This window comes from Papaver somniferum, chromosome 10, assembly GCF_003573695.1.
Source record: "Papaver somniferum cultivar HN1 chromosome 10, ASM357369v1, whole genome shotgun sequence".
Taxonomy (NCBI): domain Eukaryota; kingdom Viridiplantae; phylum Streptophyta; class Magnoliopsida; order Ranunculales; family Papaveraceae; genus Papaver; species Papaver somniferum.
In genome coordinates, this window is record NC_039367.1 from 17,017,518 (window position 1) to 17,039,938 (window position 22,421).

General features: G+C 34.8%; 1 protein-coding gene across 1 annotated transcript; it reads right to left on the bottom strand.

The window, feature by feature from the left end:
- Positions 1-249: 249 nt before the first annotated feature.
- On the bottom strand, positions 250-1,272 carry LOC113317298. The gene is made up of 4 exons (XM_026565430.1): positions 1,176-1,272; positions 1,026-1,085; positions 899-920; positions 250-690 (listed from the first exon to the last, which is right to left on the bottom strand). Exons 1-4 carry the CDS (start codon positions 1,178-1,180, stop codon positions 289-291), a joined length of 489 nt encoding a protein of 162 aa, XP_026421215.1. The 5' UTR covers positions 1,181-1,272; the 3' UTR covers positions 250-288.
- Between the last annotated feature and the right edge of the window lie 21,149 nt (positions 1,273-22,421).

Genomic DNA, 22,421 nt, shown 5'->3' on the forward strand with positions numbered 1-22,421 from the left:
ATTTTATGGAATGAACTCTGTTTTTTTAGGTGATTTCTGAAAAAATAAGTAGAAATTAACAGGAGTTCATTTTGAAGAATGAACTGCTACAAAAAAACGGAAGGGTATTTTTGTCCATTTAAATATTTTTAAATAATTATGGACCAAACAGTAAAAGCGTTTGACCAAAAAATTAAACAGACATATTTCTGAACAAATAAGTAGAAATTAACAGGAGTTCATTTTGAAGAATGAACTGCTACAAAAAAAAATTAACACAGAAGAGTATTTTTGTCCATTTAAATATTTTTAAATAATTATGGACCAAACAGTAAAAGCGTTTGACCAAAAAACTAAACATATATGGACCCACCTAAAAAAGGACCAAACGATATTTTTCCCTTCTAGGAAATAATCAACACGAAAACGTGAAGTGAAGCCCTTTTCTGTAAGAAGTTCAGGATTCTCCTCAAATGTTTCTTCCAACTTCTTAACGAAATCATTTTCAAACTTTGCGAACATATCGGAAGTGGCGTTTGGATCAGATTCATTGTATAAAGCTTGATCACCTATCCAACGCCGAGTTACAGTACACTCCTCATCAGCATAGTCACTATCTTCGCTTAACTCATCGTTCCCTTCACTAGCACCAACATGTTTTCCACAAGTGGCTTCCCCGTCACCATAGGTCATCTGTCCTATACGCAAAACCTTCATAAAAATATGTGAAGTAGATAAACAACCACTGCGTAACCAAATATGCATCAAGAACTAGATCAAAGACTCCAAGGTACATCTATTGAATCGGTGTTTATTTCTAGTTCAAGACACTGGACGACTCTGTCTAATCAGATAAACTGACTTATAATTAGACATAAAAGCTTAATTACCAAAAGAAGGTATAGCCATTGAATCATACCTCTTTATCCGAAGCAAGAAGCCTGCAGAAAGAAAAAAACAAACAAAAAACGAATTTAGAAAATATATAAGGGGTATATGGATTTACTTATAATTCTAGAAAAATAAAGTGGGAACTTTATACTCACACTTGCTTCTTCGTTCCTCTTCCACTCCCCTTCTTCAATTTCCGCAACCTAACTCCGTTGCTGCAAATTACGACCTTGATCAAAAACACTAATAAAAAGAAATAGTAAACCGTAACTAAAAAGGAGAGGACACTAAACTAACTAAACTACCTCATATTTGCAGGCAGAAAGATGATCCCAAAGATCTAAGCGTTGTTTGAATAAAATTTTCACTTCAATCGCTATGATACGCTAGCTTCTCCCTCCCGACAAGATCCCCTATATACAGTGGCGGAGCTGGAAATTCAATTTGGGGGTGGCTTTGGGCTTCGGGGGTGGTTTAAGCCTACTATTTGGGCTTAATTTTAGCAGCCCAAGTAAAATAGGTAGTGGAAAATATGACTTTTTGGGCTTTCAGGGTGGCTTAAGCCAGCCCTAGTCTGGCTGTAGTTCTGCCCCTGCCTATATATATACTACTTAGGGGTGTGCATACAATCCAGAACCGCGGATTTCATCCGCAACCGTCCACAAAATTGCGGGTGAAAATCTATCCGCAAGAATCTATGAGCTGGTCAAGGATGGATTTTCAAATCCGCAAGGTTTAGCGGTTCAGTTGCGGTTGGTTATGTAAATCCGCGGTTTATCCGCATCGTAGGGTAGTGAAGAAATTTCATAAAACATACCATTTAAGAAGTTATAAACATCCAGTAAAATATCAAGTAGTAGCAGTGGAACCAAAGTTGAATGATTCACACTTTGATACTAAGTTCACGAAGTTGAATGGTCAAAAGGACACCATTGTTTAAAAATAAGCTAATAACGAGGATAAGCACCACAAAATTGACATAAACATAACAATGAACAAGCACAAGCTTGTTTCTCTATCACGGAAACAAAGAATTACAGATATCTACACATGGCACTATAGGCATCATCACTTCTTTTAGGCGCATTTGAAAAAGGAGATGCTCATAGTTACAGCTTGGCGTAGCAGTTAAAGCTAACTGATGCATCAAGTTATGATGCCGTAAAATTGTTTTATTCTAATCATGTCCATACTAGTAATTTGGACAAAACATTGAACAGGCAATGTACTGAAATAATAAAATGTATGAATAAGATCTTTCTGTGATAAGAAGAACAAAAACCTGAATGGCATCCTTCGACCAGTAACGACCATCACCAGAAACAACGATTATAGCACCTGCATAAACCAGTGAAATGCGATTTTTTTTTTCTTTTTGACTAAATCCGCGGTTAATCTACATCCGGACCGTACAATCCGTTGATCCGCAAAGGTCAAATCCGCGGGTGATTAGGCCGGTCACGGTTCAATTTTTCAAATCCACAACTTTGACGGTTTGGTTGCGGGTGACCCCTAATCCGCAATCGTCCGTCCGTTGCACACCCCTAATACTACTACTAGGGTATGATCGGTGCTTTTGTTTTTTCGGTGGAAACAATGATCTTTTTTCCCATTTACCGGCAGCACACTTTTGTTCTCTTTGGAAGGGAAGAGGGGATTCGAAAACCTAGCTAATTAGCATACCGGCCAACCCATTTATGTGCTCACTTATACGTAGGGGTGTAAATTCGGGCAGGCCGGGCCGCCCGGCCCAAAAACTAAGACACGCCAGGCAGGCCCGGCTTAATATTTGTGAACCCGTAAACAAATTCAGGTCTGGCAGGCCGGGTAAAAGTGGATAATTTGCTACCCAAAGACCGCCCAAAGCCCGCTTTTTATACGGGCAGGTCAGATCGGGCCGGACAGGCCACTATTTTGAATTTTTTTTCTTTTTTATTTTAAGTTTAAATTTTCAAATAAATGGTATTAAATTTATTTATTTTTAATACAATATCCTTTCCTTTCTAACATTGTTTACTGTAAGTGATAGTATTATTTTATATTTAAATTACAATGACAAACTTTTAATTTTAGCCTATAATAAATAATTAATTAGAGTACAATAAAAGAAAATATATTACCATTAATGTTTTGAAAAGGTTAATTATAAGTAAAAACAAATATATATTTTATTTTTCTTGACACAAAATTGACTATTATAAAATGGTAATTTTTAAGTCTTTTTAAGAGGATATTAAATGATTAATGGCACATAAAAGGCTTTCAGAGCGGGCACCAGGCCGGGTATCAGTCCGCGCATCATAACTAATTGCAAAGCTCGAGACCGCCCAATAAATTAATCCAGGTCAGGCCAGGTGGCCCATGACGGGCCATAACAGGCTTTGGGCTACTTCCGGTACATGCGGGCTCGGGCAGGTACAGGCAGGCCGAGTATTTTCGGGTATTATTTACACCCCTACTTATACGAAAGGGATAAATGTCAAGAAAGGGTCGGCCATGAAGCCCGCTAATCAAGCCCTTGTTCGCTTCTGCGGACACTCAAAAGAATGTTCAAGAAGTTTCCGGATGTCTTGTTTCTGGGTACGAAGTTTATCTATATTATAAGGGACAATTGTATTTTTTTATACGGACGGTTATCTACATTTGGGACACATAAAGGACGGTCTAAATTTAAGTTTTTCAATCTACATTTTTATCATATAAAGAAGGGTTGAGATTGAGCCCCAGATTGTTTGAAGTTAAAACTTAAAATGGACAACATAAAAAGTTTTTATCTACATTTTATCTACTTAAAATGGCCCTAGATTGTTTGAGCCCCAGATTTAAGTTTTTATCTACATTTTTATCGTTTGAAGTTAAAAGATATTCAAATATGATTGTTCTCTATTCATTTTTACTCTTATATTAGGATTTAAGATTTTCAATTTACACTTTTAGCATCCAAATAGTGATTTAGATTGTGTCACATATTTAATAAGTTTTTGAATTTCCTCTCCACCCTCTTAATGTCATTTATTTGGGAGTTACTTTTCCCATTTAATGTGAAACCATTTCTTTTATTCAAAATTAAATTTCATTTTAACTTAATCCCTTTCATAATCAAAATCTACATTTTTAGCATATAAAAGAATGGTGGTGCCTCATGCCTAAATTTTTTGGTCATATATGCAATTTGATTTCTTTTTGTTTTTATTCATTAATGCCGTATTTTGTGATAAGGATTTTGTTTCTTCCTTTGAAGTTAAAAGATATTCAAATATGATTGTTTTCTATTCATTTTTACTCTTATATTAGGTTTTCTAATACCCATATCATTTAATCTTTTATTTTTTTTATGTTGTCCAATTTAACTTTGACTTCTTCGGCCAAAATCAAGAAGATTTTCATGGAGTGAAAATAATTAACGAAGAAAGCCCCGGTTCCATTGTTATTGCCCCGGTTCCATTGTTCTTTGTATCTATATTATAAGGGACAATGGTGTTTTTCCATATGGACGGTTATCTACATTTGGGACACATAAAGAACGGTCTAGATTTAATTTTTTCAATCTACATTTTTGTCATATAAAGAAGGGTTGAGATTGAGCCCCAGATTGTTTGAAGTTAAAACTTAAAATGGACAATATAAAAAGTTTTTATCTACTTAAAATGGCCCCAGATTGTTTGAGCCCTAGATTTAAGTTTTTATCTACAATTTATCGTTTGAAATTAAAAGATATTCAAATATGATTGTTCTCTATTAATTTTTACTCTTATATTAGGATTTAAGATTTTCAATTTACATTTTTAGCATCCAAATAGTGATCTAGATTGTGCCACATATTTAATAAGTTTTTGAATTTCCTCTCCACCCTCTTAATGTCATTTATTTTGGAGTTACTTTTCCCATTTAATGTGAAACCATTTCTTTTATTCAAAATTAAATTCCATTTTAACTTAATCCCTTTCATAATCAAAATCTACATTTTTAGCATATAAAAGAATGGTGGTGCCCCATGCCTAAATTTTTTGGTCATATATGTAATTTGATTTCTTTTTGTTTTTATTCATTAATATCGTATTTTGTGATAAGGATTTTGTTTCTTCCTTTGAAGTTAAAATATATTCAAATATGATTGTTCTCTATTCATTTTTACTCTTATATTAGGTTTTCTAATACCCATATCGTTTAATCTTTTATTTTTTTATGTTGTCCAATTTAACATTGACTTCTTCGGCCAAAATCAAGAAGATTTTTATGGAGTGAAAATAATTAACGAAGAAAGCCCCGGTTTTATTGTTCTTTGTATCTATATTATAAGGGACAATGATGTTTTTCCATATGGACGGTTATCTACATTTGGGACACATAAAGGACGGTTTAGATTTAAGTTTTTCAATCTACATTTTTATCATATAAAGAAGGGTTGAGATTGAGCCCCAGATTGTTTGAAGTTAAAACTTAAAATGGACAACATAAAAAGTTTTTATCTACATTTTTATCTACTTAAAATGGCCCCAGATTGTTTGAGCCCCTGATTTAAGTTTTTAGTACATTTTTATCGTTTGAAGTTAAAAGATATTCAAATATGATTGTTCTCTATTCATTTTTACTCTTATATTAGGATTTAAGATTTTCAATTTACATTTTTAGCATCCAAATAGTGATCTAACTTGTGCCACATATTTAATAAGTTTTTGAATTTCCTCTCCACCCTCTTAATGTCATTTTTTTGGGAGTTACTTTTCCCATTTAATGTGAAACCATTTCTTTTATTCAAAATTAAATTCTCTTTTAACTTAATCCCTTTCATAATCAAAATCTACATTTTTGGCATATAAAAGAATGGTGATGCCTCATGCCTAAATTTTTTGGTCATATATGCAATTTGATTTCTTTTTGTTTTTATTCATTAACGTCGCATTTTGTGATAAGGATTTTGTTTCTTCCTTTGAAGTTAAAAGATATTCAAATATAATTGTTCTCTATTTATTTTTACTCTTGTATTAGGTTTTCTAATACCCATATCATTTAATCTTTTATTTTTTTTATGTTGTCCAATTTAACTTTGACTTCTTCGGCCAAAATCAAGAAGATTTTCACGGAGTGAAAATATTTAACGAAGAAAGCCCTGGTTCCATTGTTATTGCCCTTAGAATTTTTAAATATTTTTTTAACTGTATTGCTACTTCTGCTGGAGAGTTTCAGCCTCTTATTTGGACTATGTCATGTACATGTTGGTATCAAATGGATTGAGGATTCCCGATTAATATTCTTTTTCTTTATATTATAGGAACCTTGAAATTACATCTCTTCGTACCGTGCAGGCATATCTTAGAGATTTTACATTTTTGCTTTCTTTTTTAGGGAAATGTCAGACAAAAATACATTTCCTAGAAATTACTACTTTGGTTTTTGGTATATTGTTTATGGTGTGGATCATTAGAAGCCTTCGCATTAGATTTATATATCATTATTGTCTAGGAATCTGATAATAAGCAAAAGTTTTTCTAACACGAAATCTGAAGGGAAGCCGTTCTTAAGATCCATACTTTCCCACCCCTAGATCCTAAGACTCCAAGAGGATGCGATTGGTTTTGAATTATATTCGATGAAAAAAATGCATTAGAATATCAAGAACCATTGATTGACCAGCTTACGCCTACTGATACCCGTATGAGGATTTGATGGGCACATCCTTCATGTAGGATTTTAAAATAGAATGATCACAGAACACCCTCTCATGTGTTACTTCACAATCTTTGGTTGAAATCTGATGGTATCAATCAGATTTTCACGTTTCGCTTGCAAAATTTATGGTTAATGAAAGTTTATTGAAAAATTGTCATATACCAAGAACATAAAAGAGGACCAAAGAATACCATGGAAATACATTACCTCCCTTATAGGTTGACCGCCAATGGATAGGAATTTAAGAAGGCTACCATAATTGGAACACGTTTTAGGTTTAACAGCCGTTCAGTACCAATAGAATCTAACATACTTCCCTAATTTTCTTCGAAGGTTACACTAATAAAACCAAATGGAAAAATTGATAGAACTATTCAAGAAATGACAAAGGGAGCCTAAAATCGAATGACGGGAAAAGATGAGCAACCACAAGATTTCTTTACTGGGAGACACAGATGTAGTTGAGTTTTTTGGGTTAACGTATACGAATTGGCACTCTAACCGAATTAATAATAATATTGTTGGAGATTCACTTTAATTATAAGTAGGAATACTAAAAAATTTCAGTAAATCGAAGTAATTGAACTGCATTCACAGGCATCATCGAATGATTGCAATGGGTAGAAAAACGGTAAATGATAATTTGGCGATATAGAAATAGGACCATCACATTTTACAACTTTATAAACATAAAAACAATGGTGGAAAAATGTTTCATTGCCAATTTCATTGTTGATAGATCGATCATCAGGTCCATCACACTAACAACTAATGGTATAAAGTAATATACATGATACAAATTCATAGTATTGTGAAATCGTCACAATAATGATGTCTTATTCCACATTGAACTCCTAAGGAGTATGATTCACAATAATGTAACTAATCGAACAAGTGAACCAAACATTCTGAATCAAAGCCCGTGCCGTATCCTAATCTTGTAATTAAGGTCTAACATAGGGAAAAAGTTTTGAACTCACTGGGCATTCAAAGTTTGAACCCGCACCTCTGTTGCCGATTGATTGGTAAGATGTGACATCATCAACTTTCAAACTTAACTGTAGTTATACTTCCTGATTTTTAACTATAATATTACAAATCTTTAGCTTTTGACAAATACTAACATAGCTTTTTACGAAGACAAATTCAATTACCCGGACCTAATTTTCAAGAAAAATCACCCAGATCGAAAATGATGAGCCACTGGACTATTATCTTAGAAAGCTCTGTGGAAGATGAAGACGATCAAGTTAACCATCTTGATTTCATTAAGCAAAGCTCACTTCAAAAAACAGAGATCTCATCACCAAGGCGAAAGAAATAATGGACAGAAATAAGAGATTATTGATAAAGTTGGATTAGGGGGCAAAAGGTTCATATATATACCTGCATTTTTAAGGTCCTTTCAAAGTCAAACTATGCATCCGATCACATTCTTAAATTTGAAACCCTATGATGCCATTACAGCATCTATCTACTGATCACACAGGGGATGGTTTCATCAAGTTTTAATAGTGCTAGCACAATGAAAAAGAGAAAATGGCTTTATACAATCACTCTGTTAACAAATAAAAAGAATAATCATATGTTGATTAGGGGATGAATTCGTTCGAAGTTTTTGACATGATAAATAACGAAGGATAAATAGGGTCTCCTAAGATTAACCGAAAAGGTGAGAAATACTACCTCCGTTTCTAAAAAATAGGATTATTTTCTTATTTAGATATGTCAAAAAAATAGGCTTGTTTTCATACATGGAAAGTCAAATGTTATGATTTTACTAGTATGCTCATGGACGGACCACTTCTCTCTCTCTTCTTTTCTCTCTTAAAATGAAAACGGGACCACTTCTCTCGCCATCTTTTCTCTAATATCAAATGAGTGGGGTCAAGGATACGTTACGAAAAAAATGAAAAAGTGACTCCAATGATTGCTTTTCTTAATTTTTGTGAAAAACAAACAAGCCTATTTTTGAGAAACGGAGGGAGTTTTTTCCAAAAATCCGTAGATTAATGAAAATTCAGGAAGTAACTATGGTTAGGTTTAAAATTCAATGATGTCATATCTTATTAATCCGGTGGTCATGGAGGTGCGGGTTCAAACTTTGAATGCACAGTGCGCGTTCAAAAAAAATTCCCTAACATTGTAACATGGACTATAGCCCCATTTCAGATTGTTTTTTTTGGATTGCTTTATTTTGCTTATAAAATTTATCTTGTAAAATTTATGTTGAAAGTGTGTTTAATTAAGTTTTTTTTAACGTGTTTTTGGAGAGAAGTACTTCCATTTTAGGTTTGTTTTTAAAGAAACTTATTATTATAGGGGCTCCAAGGATTTGCTTTGAGGGCTCTTATGGATTCAACTATCCTAAATGTGGATGAGGGGGACCTTATTTATTATCAAAGATACAAAAACACCTTTTGTTAACCAAAATAATTACCAAACTAAACCCTAATCTAATCAAAAACTAAACCTAAACGGCTACTAAACTCCCCCCCCCCCTCCCCCCCCAAAAAAAAGGAAACTCGTTCCTTCTTCTTCCTCTCTTCTTCTCTTCGCCTCTTCTTCGTTTTTTTTTGTTCCTTCAACGAAGATTAATCATCAATTCTCAGCCAATAATAACTTTAATTGGATAATAATCGAAAATCCAACCTTTTTTTATTGTTTTTTATCCCATAAACAAGTTAGATTTGATCAAACTATAGCTTGAAAAGTTAATTTCAGAATTGAATAGGTTGGGAAATCAATATTTTCCAACCGTAAGAATGATTTACGGTGTGAAAATATTGATTTTCTCACCGTATAAATTACATATGGTTGAGAAAACAAGAACTCCCAACCGTATATGAGTTACCTAAGCTTGAATACGGTTGGAAAACCTAACCATAAATTACCCTGACTTCGTATACGGTTGGGAAAATATGAACTGCCAACCGTATATAAGATATACGGTTAGGTTTCCTTGCCGTAACATGAATTTTCTGAAGAAAAAAATTGCCGGAGTTTTTTATTTTGATTTTCAAATATCAACCTAAATCAAATGATTAATCTAATCTTATTACTAATCTTATCACTAATCTTACTTAATTTAGTTAACCTAATCATTAATATTAATTATTTATTAGGATAAGGGGATTGGAGATTACTATTTGATGACCTTTTTTTGTCATCTTGTGATCCCTCAAAACCAAATTCTTGGAGCCCCTATAATAGGTTTCTTTTTAAAAGCTACTCGACACTAGCTTTTAAAAGCTAGAAAAGTGTCGTGGATTCGCATCCGCATAATTTAATTTAGTTGATTATTTATTTTAACCTTGTTATTTTACCTCGCGTTTTTAGGGGACACTCAAAAGGATTTAGGGGCCAACAATAAAACAAAAAAGGTCAGCCAAAGGGAAAATGTAGCCAGCCCTTATCTCGCGTAATTCGTAATGGCGAAATTACCCTTATATATTCGGAGGATATGATAATATTGTTATCCTCTGATTGCAGTCGGAAGCCAAAATATTACCCAGACTTCCTATTGTAGTCGGTGCAGTATTAGAATGATTTCTGTTTCATTTTTTCCATTTCTTTTTCATTTTTGAGTTGTTAGAGTTATAGAGAAGAAGGTGAAGGAAAAAAGGGAAAACCCATTTTATCACTACAAAAATGGATGGATATGAAGAAGAAGGTGAGAATCATGGCGAAGAACAAAATGTTGAGGGTTCACGACCATTTAGAGAAGACGATTTGGGGTATATGTTGAATGATCCAAACTTTTGTGGAGAGGAAAACCTAGACGACCCTTTCATGGAAGAAAATGGAGAATCGCTTGATATTGAAGCTAACGATGCATGTAAAACACAGGTATTGTGTTAAGAATCTCAAATACTCGATTTGCATGCGTTTGTGTGCTTTTGTAAACAAGAAAAACCGATTATTGCATGCATTGAATGCCATGAACTACCCAGATTCGGTAGATAATTTCTTGAATAAACTTACGAATATAACACACTGAGTACCAAATATGTATATTCGGTAGTTCCAAGATAGTAGTTTACTGCCGAATATGAGAAAAAACCCCAAACTGGTTTTCCAAAAAAATCTACATTTGGTAGTTATGTAGAGTTATTTACCCCCGAATGGCCCCAAAAACGAATTCCTCAAAAAATTTCAAAACTCAGTATTCTTATCCTTTACAATCGGTAATAGTTTAACATTATGTGAGTGCCGAATATAACAGTGGCCTCAAAATAAAATTTCCGAAAACTTGAAAATCGGATGTTTATCGATTAAAGTTATCTCCCGGTTATTTATATTCGGCTGTTTTACTATATATTTTAGCTTCCGATTATATCATTTTTTGCACTCAGTAAACTGTGTACATTCATATTGGCCCTTGGAACCACCTAGAGCCATGCCATGGTTTGTTTTGAACTTGTAATATTCGGAGGATAATGTTTTTTGTAAAGTCCCGAATGTACGATGGCCCAAAAATCAGAATTTGGGAAAAACTGATACTTTTCAAATTTTGAACTTGAAATAATCGGAAGTTAACTTAGTTACCAAAACTTCCGAATATGGGCTGTCTAACCTTCTATATTGGCCCTTGGAACCACCTAGAGCCATGGCATGGTTTTTTTTGAACTTGTAATATTCGGAGGATAATGTTTTTTGTAAAGTCCCGAATGTACGATGGCCCAAAAATCAGAATTTGGGAAAAAACTGATACTTTTCAAATTTTGAACTTGAAATAATCGGAAGTTAACTTAGTTACCAAAACTTCCGAATATGGGTTGTCTAACCTTCTATATTGGCCCTTGGAACCACCTAGAGCCATGGCATGGTTTGTTTTGAACTTGTAATATTCGGAGGATAATGTTTTTTGTAAAGTCCCGAATGTACGATGGCCTAAAAATCAGAATTTGGGAAAAAACTGATACTTTTCAAATTTTGAACTTGAAATAATCGGAAGTTAACTTAGTTACCAAAACTTCCGAATATGGGCTGTCTAACCTTCTATATTGGCCCTTGGAACCACCTAGAGCCATGGCATGGTTTGTTTTGAACTTGTAATATTCGGAGGATAATGTTTTTTGTAAAGTCCCGAATGTACGATGGCCCAAAAATCAGAATATGGGAAAAAACTGATACTTTTCAAATTTTGAAATTGAAATAATCGGAAGTTAACTTAGTTACCAAAACTTCCGAATGTACCACACAAATCATTGTCATTTGAACTTTTCTAACTTAGTTACCCAAACTTCCGAATGTACAACAAAAATCATTGTCATTTATCTGCTCTTCTTTACTTTACGACCGTGACTACCTCCCAGTCCTGCACGACCACGGGTTTGAGCACCTTCAGTTGGAGCAGCTTCAGCGCTCGATGAAGCTCGAGTTCTTTTGCCCGTCTTTGATACTGCCACCTTGGGCGTATGCCTCTTCGTGACTTTCTCCCCAAACTGGGCAGCATAATCTTCGTTATCCATATTATCAACTAGATCTCTAGCCTCTTTGATCTTCTCAGCTGGCATGGGATCTCCGCTCTTCAGGCATGCAGTTAACATTTTGGAAACACACTTGAACCTATTCACCTGTTTTTTATACGTAATGACATAACATCAAACGGCAATTACCTAAGATTTATAGGAATAATATAAAATGAACAAAAATATAAGAACACACACCAGTCTATCATAACCAGCTGGTTTGTCTTTGATGATACAATTATAACTTGAACCCGCCGCAGTAGTGTTGGATTTGATTTCACGGATAACCAAAGGATGTGATACCTTGTTATACCAACTCATATAGTCTGGAGAATTTTCATCACCTCGGGTGGTTCGTCTACCAGTGTCGATAATGAAGTCATTCCTCTTATCCCAGTTATCAAGAACAGTAGGTGGGCCTGTGTGAACAATCGTGAGATTATTACCACTAGAAGAGCACAACTCCAACTCCAATTTGTAGTAATCCCCCATTTTCTCCACAGGTTGATGTTGTATATACCCGTGTTGTCGCATCATCCTAGAGGGGTTATACATCACATATCCTGTGGGGTGCCATAATGGTCCAAAATAAAGGGACAAGTCCGACCAGATATTTATATGCCCACTGGCTCGATCTTCCTTGTACGGATCAAAGCATACGTCCGAGGACTTCAATTGGTCCAAAATCTCCCTCATGCTAATCAACTGCTGCTCTTTTGTCCTAGAACGGTTGTCTTCAAATATATACTTTGTTCCTCTAGGAGTACCTTTGAACCACCCCGGGTTCTCTCCGGCCAACTTCAGGATAGGGAAGTGGTCATAGATCCATGCCTATATACATAAGAAACCAAGTTTTAGTAAATAGATTGTGTATATTCGGTAGTAATTTCCAAACATTATTTCCGATTATATATAATCGGAAATAAAACTGAGTACATATCCACCGAATAACCAACATTCGAAAAAAGAGATGGATCATTTCCTACCGAATATGCGTCATTTGGAGTTCAGTAACCTATAGCTTTTCTGGCCTGTATATTCGGCTCTAATATCAAAGGAATATTTCCGATTATATATAATCGGGAAAAAAAATAAGTACCTAGCCACTGAATAAGCAACATTCGTAAAAAGAGATGGATCAATTCCTACCGAATATGCGTCCTTTGGAGTTATGAATATGCATCATATGTATTGTCTACCAAATAACTATAGAGTGAGTTATAGAGTTTAAGAAAAAACCTGCAATAGAGCCACGTTCCCGGCAACTTGGCAGGTTCCTAGCCTCGAAGCCTTTCTCAACTCTTCCATCAAGAATGCTAGGCATGCCGTGCCCCAAGAATAGTCACCGACTTCATGGAGAGGATCCAAAAGTTGTATAAGGTTGGCGTCGATCCGGTTGCCAGAAGTATTGGGGAATATGACACATCCTAATACACAAAGGAGATATGCGGTGGCAGCGTGGTTCACTTTCTCATCAGTTAACGTTCCATTCCTTTCCTTCTCCAAGGTGCCTCGGAACATATTCATCAAAGTTGTAATGTTGATCTGTCTTGTTCTGTAACTTGCATGCCTCCTAAACTCTGTTGTTGTTGTCTCTTCATCCCAACCTAAGCACTTTTTAGTTAGAGCATAAAGTTATGCCCAACTTAACTGCTTTGTGTAGTTAAACTTCACAGTTGTGCCTTGGTCGGGAAGGTTAAGAATATGCACAACATCATCCGGGGTAATCGTCATCTCCCCAAACGGCATATGGAAAGTATCGGTCTCAGGATACATTCTCTCCACGAACGCCGATATGGCCACACGATCATGTTCCAACAATGAATTCTCGGCGGCATTAGCTAACCCCGAGTTGGCAACAATTGACTTGAACCTTTCACATTCACCGGATAAAGGCCACGCAAGCATTTTTGTTGGTGCGACGGTAGGTTTGAGTAGACAGATCTTGATGATCCTATTAAAGTACATAAAAAAATCCTTAATACAAATATTACGATATAACACATAGACAATACATTAATAAAAAATAATAATTTTATTACCTCGGTTTCGTATATTTCTCTGGCCCATGAGTCTTTGTATCCAAATAGCAATTTTCCTCCATCCGCTGGTAGCCCAAGGATTGTGCCTGCTGGAATACCCTTCTTCTTCAAGTGCTGAGGGACAAGATGTGATGCATTATTAGTAATATCCTTCTTTACACTATCTTTTCCTTTTTTGGCTTTTTGGGTACCACTTGGTTGTCCTTCTCTACTCTTGGAACTGGATCAACTGGTTCAACACTTGGTTCTGCACTTTGTTGAGCGGCTTGTTCAACACTTGGTCGCACCCCTTGTTCACTGCCTTATTGTTCTACACTTTGTTCAACACTTGGTTGCACTCCTTGTTGACTACTTTGTTCTTGTAAGCTTTGTTGAGCACTTGAATTATCTTTGACACTCCTTTCCCTCCTAGCACTAGTTGTCACTTTCTTCCTCCTTTCTCGACTTTGTCTAAACAACAAAGAAAGGAACAATATTAACAAAATATACAATCGGAAGACAAAGTATGGAAATATAACCCGAATGTACACATTCGGACGTAAGAAGACACATATTGTTCCCAAATACATAACAATCGAAAGCTAACTAAACATATTTACAACCGAATATGCATCAATTGGAGTTCAGAAGCTCTAAATTTTTCATCCTACACAATCGGAAGAAAAAGTACACAACTATAACCCGAATGAAAAACAATCGGAATATAACTAAACATGTGTACAACCGAATATTCATCAACTGGAGTTCAGAAAATCTAAAATTTTATCCTACACAGTCGGAGGTATAAAACATTATATTGTCTTCCGAATAAATACTGACCCCAAAATGGGATTTTTCCTATATCAGAAATTTTGAGATTTTTTCAATATATATATATATATTCGGTAGTGACTGTACTTCCGAATACTGTGTGTCTATTTAAATATATTCGGAAGCCAACAAATTCATTAAACTACCTTTTATTACCAGTTTGTATCCAGGAAGATATGGCCAATAATATTCGGCCGATAACCATCAAATATTTCTCCCGAATACTGTCGATGTTCTTGAGAAATGAAGAACACGACTACATTCGGAAGTAAATGAGCATGAATATCGCCCGAATCTGGATAAATAACCGAAAACCCTTGAAATTCTTTTTCTCGATTCGTCGAATTAAAGCGAAATAAACCCCAAAAATGATAGATTCTTACCTAATTGGGGCCATTTGAAGTTGACGAAGTATTTGACTATCGGAATCGCCACCACCGACTACATCGACGGGTACTTGTTCTCCGCGTTCTTCGCAATCTTTTTCATTTGCAGCAACAATTTCTTTATTTCTTGCTAAAATCCCAATCTTTGGATCGATACCCCGAGCAACGTTTTTTGTTCTAGGTCTGTGGGTTTCATTTCCCTTATCCATTGTTTTATAAACGAATCGACGATGTTTTGATTTTACGATTCGCGGCGATGTTTTGGTTGAACGAGGGAAAGTTTTTTTTCTTCCACAATCGGAAGATAATATGAAACTGGAAGAAGAAGAGTTGAAATGAGTAGAATTTTTTTTGATTTGGTTTTTATACAGTTTTACCATAAGGGCATTTATGTAACTTCAATATCATATAGGGTACCCCTTAACTAGAGTCTTTGGTTGGGTATAAATTTATGGCCCCTAAATCCTTTCGGGTGGCCCCTAAAAACGCGAGGTTATTTTATTATAAAGACAAATTTTATCCTAGAATGTTGTATACTTATCATTATATTTCTAACTTCCATTTGGTTTTTCTATTTTTCTTTTAAAACAATGAAATTTTTTTGAAGCAAACCATAATTATAAAATTCTTTATTAAATGATTACAATAACTAAAAATAAATATTATATATATTAGAATTAAAAATATCGTGTATTATAATTACGGTGTATCTAAAACTAAATTTTAAAACATGTCTATTTTCATCATTAACTACATCATTAGCACTTTAAAATATCAATTTTACAAAATATAATTTACAATTTGTTAATTTCACAGCGTTTTTTAATTGTAGTTTACCAAACATGTCGCTTTATTTTCACAGCACAGCAGAACAACGCACAACACAACATAAAATCACTTTTCTAAAATTCTCATCAATACCAAATTCGGCTTATATAAAAATTCACTGGTCTGCCTAAAGAGAATTTTTTTTCAATAATTTTAAACCCGTAGAAAAACCATTGTAATGCTTATATCAATAACTAAAATATCTCTCGATAAAGGTATTCGTCCGTGAATGTAGGCATAACTCGCTAAACCACGACGTTGAATTCTTGTCTCCTTTATTTATCTTTAATTCGTCTTCTAACCATATTTCACATCATCATCATCAAATATATCGTGTGTTTTTGCAAAAAAAAAACATTTTTGGTACAAACATTGGCCCAAACTAAGGGGATTCGTGTAAAACAATCATATTTTTCCAGTAAAAAAATGCGGCATAAATCATGCACGAGATTCCTTGCAAATTAGTTCAGAAAAAAAATTAATAAATTTAGGGTTCCGAAAAAACGCTGTGAAGCATTTGCAAAAAGCATGGCGAAAACAGTAGCAGAAAATGTGGCAAAATTCCTAGAAATAGTACAAAATAAATGTTGCAGAAAGGGTGACAAAATCACCTCTGCTGAGTCAAGCTGACCCGGTCCAATCCAAGCCTCCATGGAGCCTTACCAGAGACAAGTCGTATGTCAAACAAACTGGTCCAACTGGTTCAACACATCCCATATTGGTATGGCCCTTTCGCTCCGAACATATACAACGTCAACTTCCAGTCAACAGTTCTACGTCAGTGTAGAAGGTTTCACGTCAACACCAGAGTATCATATTAACGATGCCACGTCAACACCATAACATCTGGTCAGCAAGGACTTGGTGCCACGTTATCATTACATGTTATAATTTGGTTTTCCATGTCAGCAAGTATTGATAAGTCATCTGCCGCGTCAACATCCGATAAACTCAGTCCAACACGAGTTTTTAACATATTATTTTTTTTCTTTGATATTTTCTTCGTCTCAAGTCCGAATTGAGTGATTTTCATCTAGTTGTGATCTTCTTTCAATTGCCTAACTTTGAGCATCAACATGATCGAGTTTAAAGTTCGTGGATATCAAAGTTCGCGAAAATTGTTGCATGGATGATTGAGTTCAAGGTTCGTTAGAGTTATTGCCTTTGAGGATTGCCTAGACCCTTCAATGTCAGCAACTTGATCTATTGATATTGCAGATGAGGATTGCTTAGACCCTTCAATTTTTAGCCTTGCATCACGTCGGAAGCACCTAAAGCTTCTACTTGTAGTGAGCACTTAAGTCTTGATTTTATCACGTGCATAAAGTTTCTTTGTGCATGCGAGTTTAAATACTTGCATCTATGCGAGCACAAAGTTTTGTCTCAACCACGAGCATATCACCCAACGTTGGTTCAAAGACTCGTACTCAACACAAGCAACATTCTATCATACCTTACCAATGAACGTGATATAGCTTTGTTATGATGCAAGCATAAACATTTACAACAGCCGCAAGCAAACTACATTCCACTCAAATCTGGAGTAGCTCTAGAGCATTACATGTCCACTACTTGGAAAACGGTCTCCTTAGCACGTGAGCAAACTTATTCCAGGTTACCGCAGTTGGAGGCGTCGTTGTGATATTTCTGCTAATAATGGGGGCGATCGACGTTTTACTGTAACAATAATAACTCATGCTTGGGGGAGAGTTATGCAATGGCATTCGATGTAGAAGGAAAATAGAATTTTTTAACCCCACAAAAAGTTGGAGGTTAAGAGGGGGCGATGTTTGTACCCCCAATAAAACAATCACAAATCCCGCTAGTCAAGACAGCAAGCCCGTGTTCGCTTCCACTGACACCCAAAAGAAGGTCCCAGAAGTTTCTAGATGTCTGGATTCCTAAGTTACTTGCATATGAATCTTATCTCATAATTAAAGTCTAACATAGACTATATAAATATATACATGGGTCTAAACCCTAAGAGAAAACTTTTTATATGCTTTTGAATACGGAGAAAAACCATTGTAATGTTTATATCCGTAAAACATCTCTCCCCAAGGGGATTCCTCCTTGGATATATGTGGGTATAACTAGACAAACCACGTTAAATTATTATCTCCTTTATTTATCTGTATTTCGTCTTTTAACCATATTTCACATCGTCGTCGTCGTCGTCATCATCTAATCAATTGTGTCTACAAACATAAATATTAACTAACCCTCGCTAGTTATAATTTATATATTATCCCTAATATAAAAAATTATTTTTATTTTTATTATGTAATATATTATAAATAATAATACTAAAATGTTTATAAAATAAAACTTAACAAACAAAAAGAAATTTTCAACATATTTGGTTGGTAGTCGGGCAACAAGTTGTGCTTTGACTCCTTTTTGGATAGCCAACCCTACCCTTTGGAAAAGAAAACTACTTACTTTTCTATTCACATCATGACTACCAAGGCAGTTCCTCAATCGCTGCAAGAAGACAATCATATCGTCACCCAAATCGCCCAATGTAGTAAAAGCCAGTACTCTAAACTCAAACCATGTGATATGCATTGTGCGAGGTATTTACTGTTTTTGCAAGTAACAGCTGCAGAAATGGCATGACCTGGAATGAAGCTCCGAATCCCATTTCCGGTAAAGGGTAAGACTCATGTGACGTCAAAACACGTATCTCGGCATCCTCCCAACTATGTACAAGTATATCTGCGGGTTTCAAAGGGGTATGCTGATCCGACAACAATCCCAGTGGTGCTTCTTTCCTGGATGCGACTCCTGCTTTGTAGCAGATATCCACCCGTACAAAATCATGGCGGAATTTAATCCCAGCTTCGCTTGCACGGTGGACAGCGTGGTCTCCGAATATATCCATGGGCCGTTTACAGATTGTGCACAAAATTTCAATAGGGAAAAGGGGTATACCCAATCTGTATTGAGCTACAACGCGAAATTGTCTTGGTCCCATGGTTTGATTTAGCACAGCAATTGGTATTTTATTTCTTTTTTTTTAATTTTTTAAATTTTTTTCTTGGATCTACTCTTAATTCTCTCACAAAAATGAAAACAATAGTACCAAACCTAAAAAAAAATTTTTTTTTTTAAAGATTGGGTCCAAATAATTGGCTGATGCGACACTTGCACGATGGAATACTATTCCCAGATAAAAAAAAAAGTTATGATTCATATAAAGCTTTAATTGGTAACCGAGCAACAAGCTAGCCGCCAACTCCCAGATTTGGAAAATGTGGACAATCATATCAGCCATTCTTGCTCAAAGAAATACTTGTTTTTCTGGATGTTTTTAAGGATATAATCATCATATAAAATGGTGCTCACCTGCCGATTTTTTTTAGATAAGTCGTTGAAAATATATTCATACTAGATCGGCGGATGTTCTTCGTTGTATATGTCGAATTCTGGTTCATATTCTTCATTCACGAGGAATAACATCCACAATCGACAGACATGTCACTAAACATCTGTAATTCCAATTTACTAAACTCATTTTTCTAGGGTATTTTTAGGATACAATCGGCAGATAAGAACCTATATATTAGACGATTATAATCGATTGGAAGATAAAATGCTTTCACCCTGCCAATTTCAGTTTATATAAATCTTGAAAGTTATATTGATGCCAGAATATGCAGACATCCTTCTTTTAATCTACTGATTCTTATTCATGTTCTTCATGAACGAAAAACAACATCTAAAATTGGCAAGTAAATCACTAAATACCTGTTGATTCTAGGTAGCTTAGATAATCTTTTAAAATATAAAATGAAAAAAAAAAATGTTAAAAAAGAGAAAAATAATAAAATTTAAAAACTAAATAATCTAACAACTAATTCAATGATCAATACTAATTAAGCAAAACATGTGTTAACCATTAACAAAATTAGTTGGACAAGTGATTTTTGAAATTACTTCAAAATGAACATATTTTAACTTAAGGTAGGCCTCAAATTAGCCAGGTTTGAAAAGCTTCGTAGAAGATTTTAGTTAGACTACCTCATTTATATTGAGGCTTGAAGAAATATAACTAGGACGGGAATTAACACTCTATCATTCTTCAGTATTATCATGAGTACCAAACTAACATAAATAATGAGCTATAGAGTTTACAATTATTTTGAATTGAAGTAAACTTAATATCCTGAAAATTAACTTTTGTCTCTATGATTCGCAACACCACTCCACGGAATGTCATTAACATCATCCAAAATAACCTGAATCACATTTTGTAATACCCAGTCTAAATTTTAGGGTATTTTCGTATATTGAAAAGGTAATTTTGTAATTTAGTATAATTAGACTATCTCAATGATCTAGTGCCTGGCGGTGTAGTTGTCATTTAAGTGTTAAATATTTCTTTATCAAATTTATCTGATTTGTTTAATGTTAACAAAAATATAACTAATTGTTGGAGTTTAACACATGGCGTGTTCATATTTGTGTAACTTGATATATCCGACGGTCTTGGATTGGACTTTTTAAGCGATCGACGGTTCATATTTCATTCAAAATTGAAAAACACTAGGGATACCAAAATACATCACTAACGTTTTCGCAGGCAATCTATATGGACAAACTCAACACAACTCCTAGAGTTTAAACTCAATCAAGGAAAGTTCCTAGAGTTATATATATATATATATATATATATATATATATATATCTTGATGTTAGAATGTTTACAGAACTGAATTTGTGAACCTAACTACAAAGAGAGTTCTTGGACGGTACCAAATACCAATGTCCAAGGATCAATCAAGTCTTAAACTAAGTTGGATGTATCTACTATGATTGACTAACACACAACCTGTGATATTTCAATTATAAATATTAATAATATAATGCGGAAAAAGAAATAACACATACGCCAGAAATTTTGTTAACGAGGAAACCGCAAGTGCAGAAAAACCCCAGAACCTAGTCCAGATTGAACACCAAACTGTATTAAGCTACTACAGACAGTATCCTACTACTAATTAACTTCGGTCTGGAATGTATTTGACCCCGAACTTAGTCTCCCACTGATTTAGGTACAGTCGTGCTCCTTACACCTCTTGAATCCCAGCAGGACTCCGCACAATTGATTCCCTTAGATGACGTTAGACCAACTAAGAGTTGCTTCAACTAAATTGAAGACTTTAAACCAAATCTTCCTCCCACAGATTAAGCTTATATAATTGATTTCCTGATTTACGATCTACACGAATGATCAGATCAAACGAAATATCCAGGTGATGGGAATCAATAGTAACTTGACAAAAGTCTAGCTATCCTGAAAATCCGGACTTATGCAACCCAAAGTCTAGCCTAGATTATTATTCACCTCACAAGTATAAAACTTGCGAAATCACAAAGCTGAGACGAAGAGAACTTTGTGATTTATATCTATCTTGTTCAAGTGATAAATCAACAATCGAACAAGATCAAGATGCTCAAGTTATCAAGATAAAATATAACTGGACATGGCTTCACGAATCCCAATGAAGTCTTCGGTAGTCGTTAAACCCTAAATGGGTTTCTGGAGAGGACGAATCTAGATACAACTAGGACACGCCAAAAAGAAGTGTCAGGATTCAAAAATCCCAATTGCCAAGAATTCCCCTTAAATGGACTTCAAAGACTAGGTTGCTTTAGGTTTAAGCTAAGACAGCTTTGGAATCAAGCAAAGAATATTCACTGTTAGATGAAAGCTTTGAATCCTATTCACTTAAAAAATATATACACTCTAGTTAGGTAAACTGTAACCGAACTGTGTATAAAGACTATGTTAACATGGTTAGCCGAAACTAGCCGGTTTGAATTTAAAAGCTTAATAGCCATTTCTAAAAAGGCGGGGATCTAACAACCACACCCAATATTTCTCTTAGCAATCTGTATGGACTAACTCCAATATACTTTTAAGAGAATAAACTAGACAGTCGGACTCAATCTTAATAAAAGTACATCAAAGAGTTATATCTCTCTTTCTCGATTCAATATTTACTCAAGCAAATAGAAATCTGCGAGTCTAATTGAATACAAGAGAAATCACTTGAACGGTACCAAAGACCAATCTTCAAGTATCAATCAATTTCAATCAACAACCAAAGGTTGGATTTTCCAATTGATCGATTCAACACACAACCTATGATATTTCAATTATATAAACAAATATAATGCGGAAAAAAATAACACAGACACCAGAAATTTTGTTAACGAGGAAACCGCAAATGCAGAAAAACCCTGGGACCTAGTCCAGATTGAACACACACTGTATTAAGCCGCTACAGACACTAGCCTACTACAAACTAACTTCGTTCTGGACTGTAGTTGAA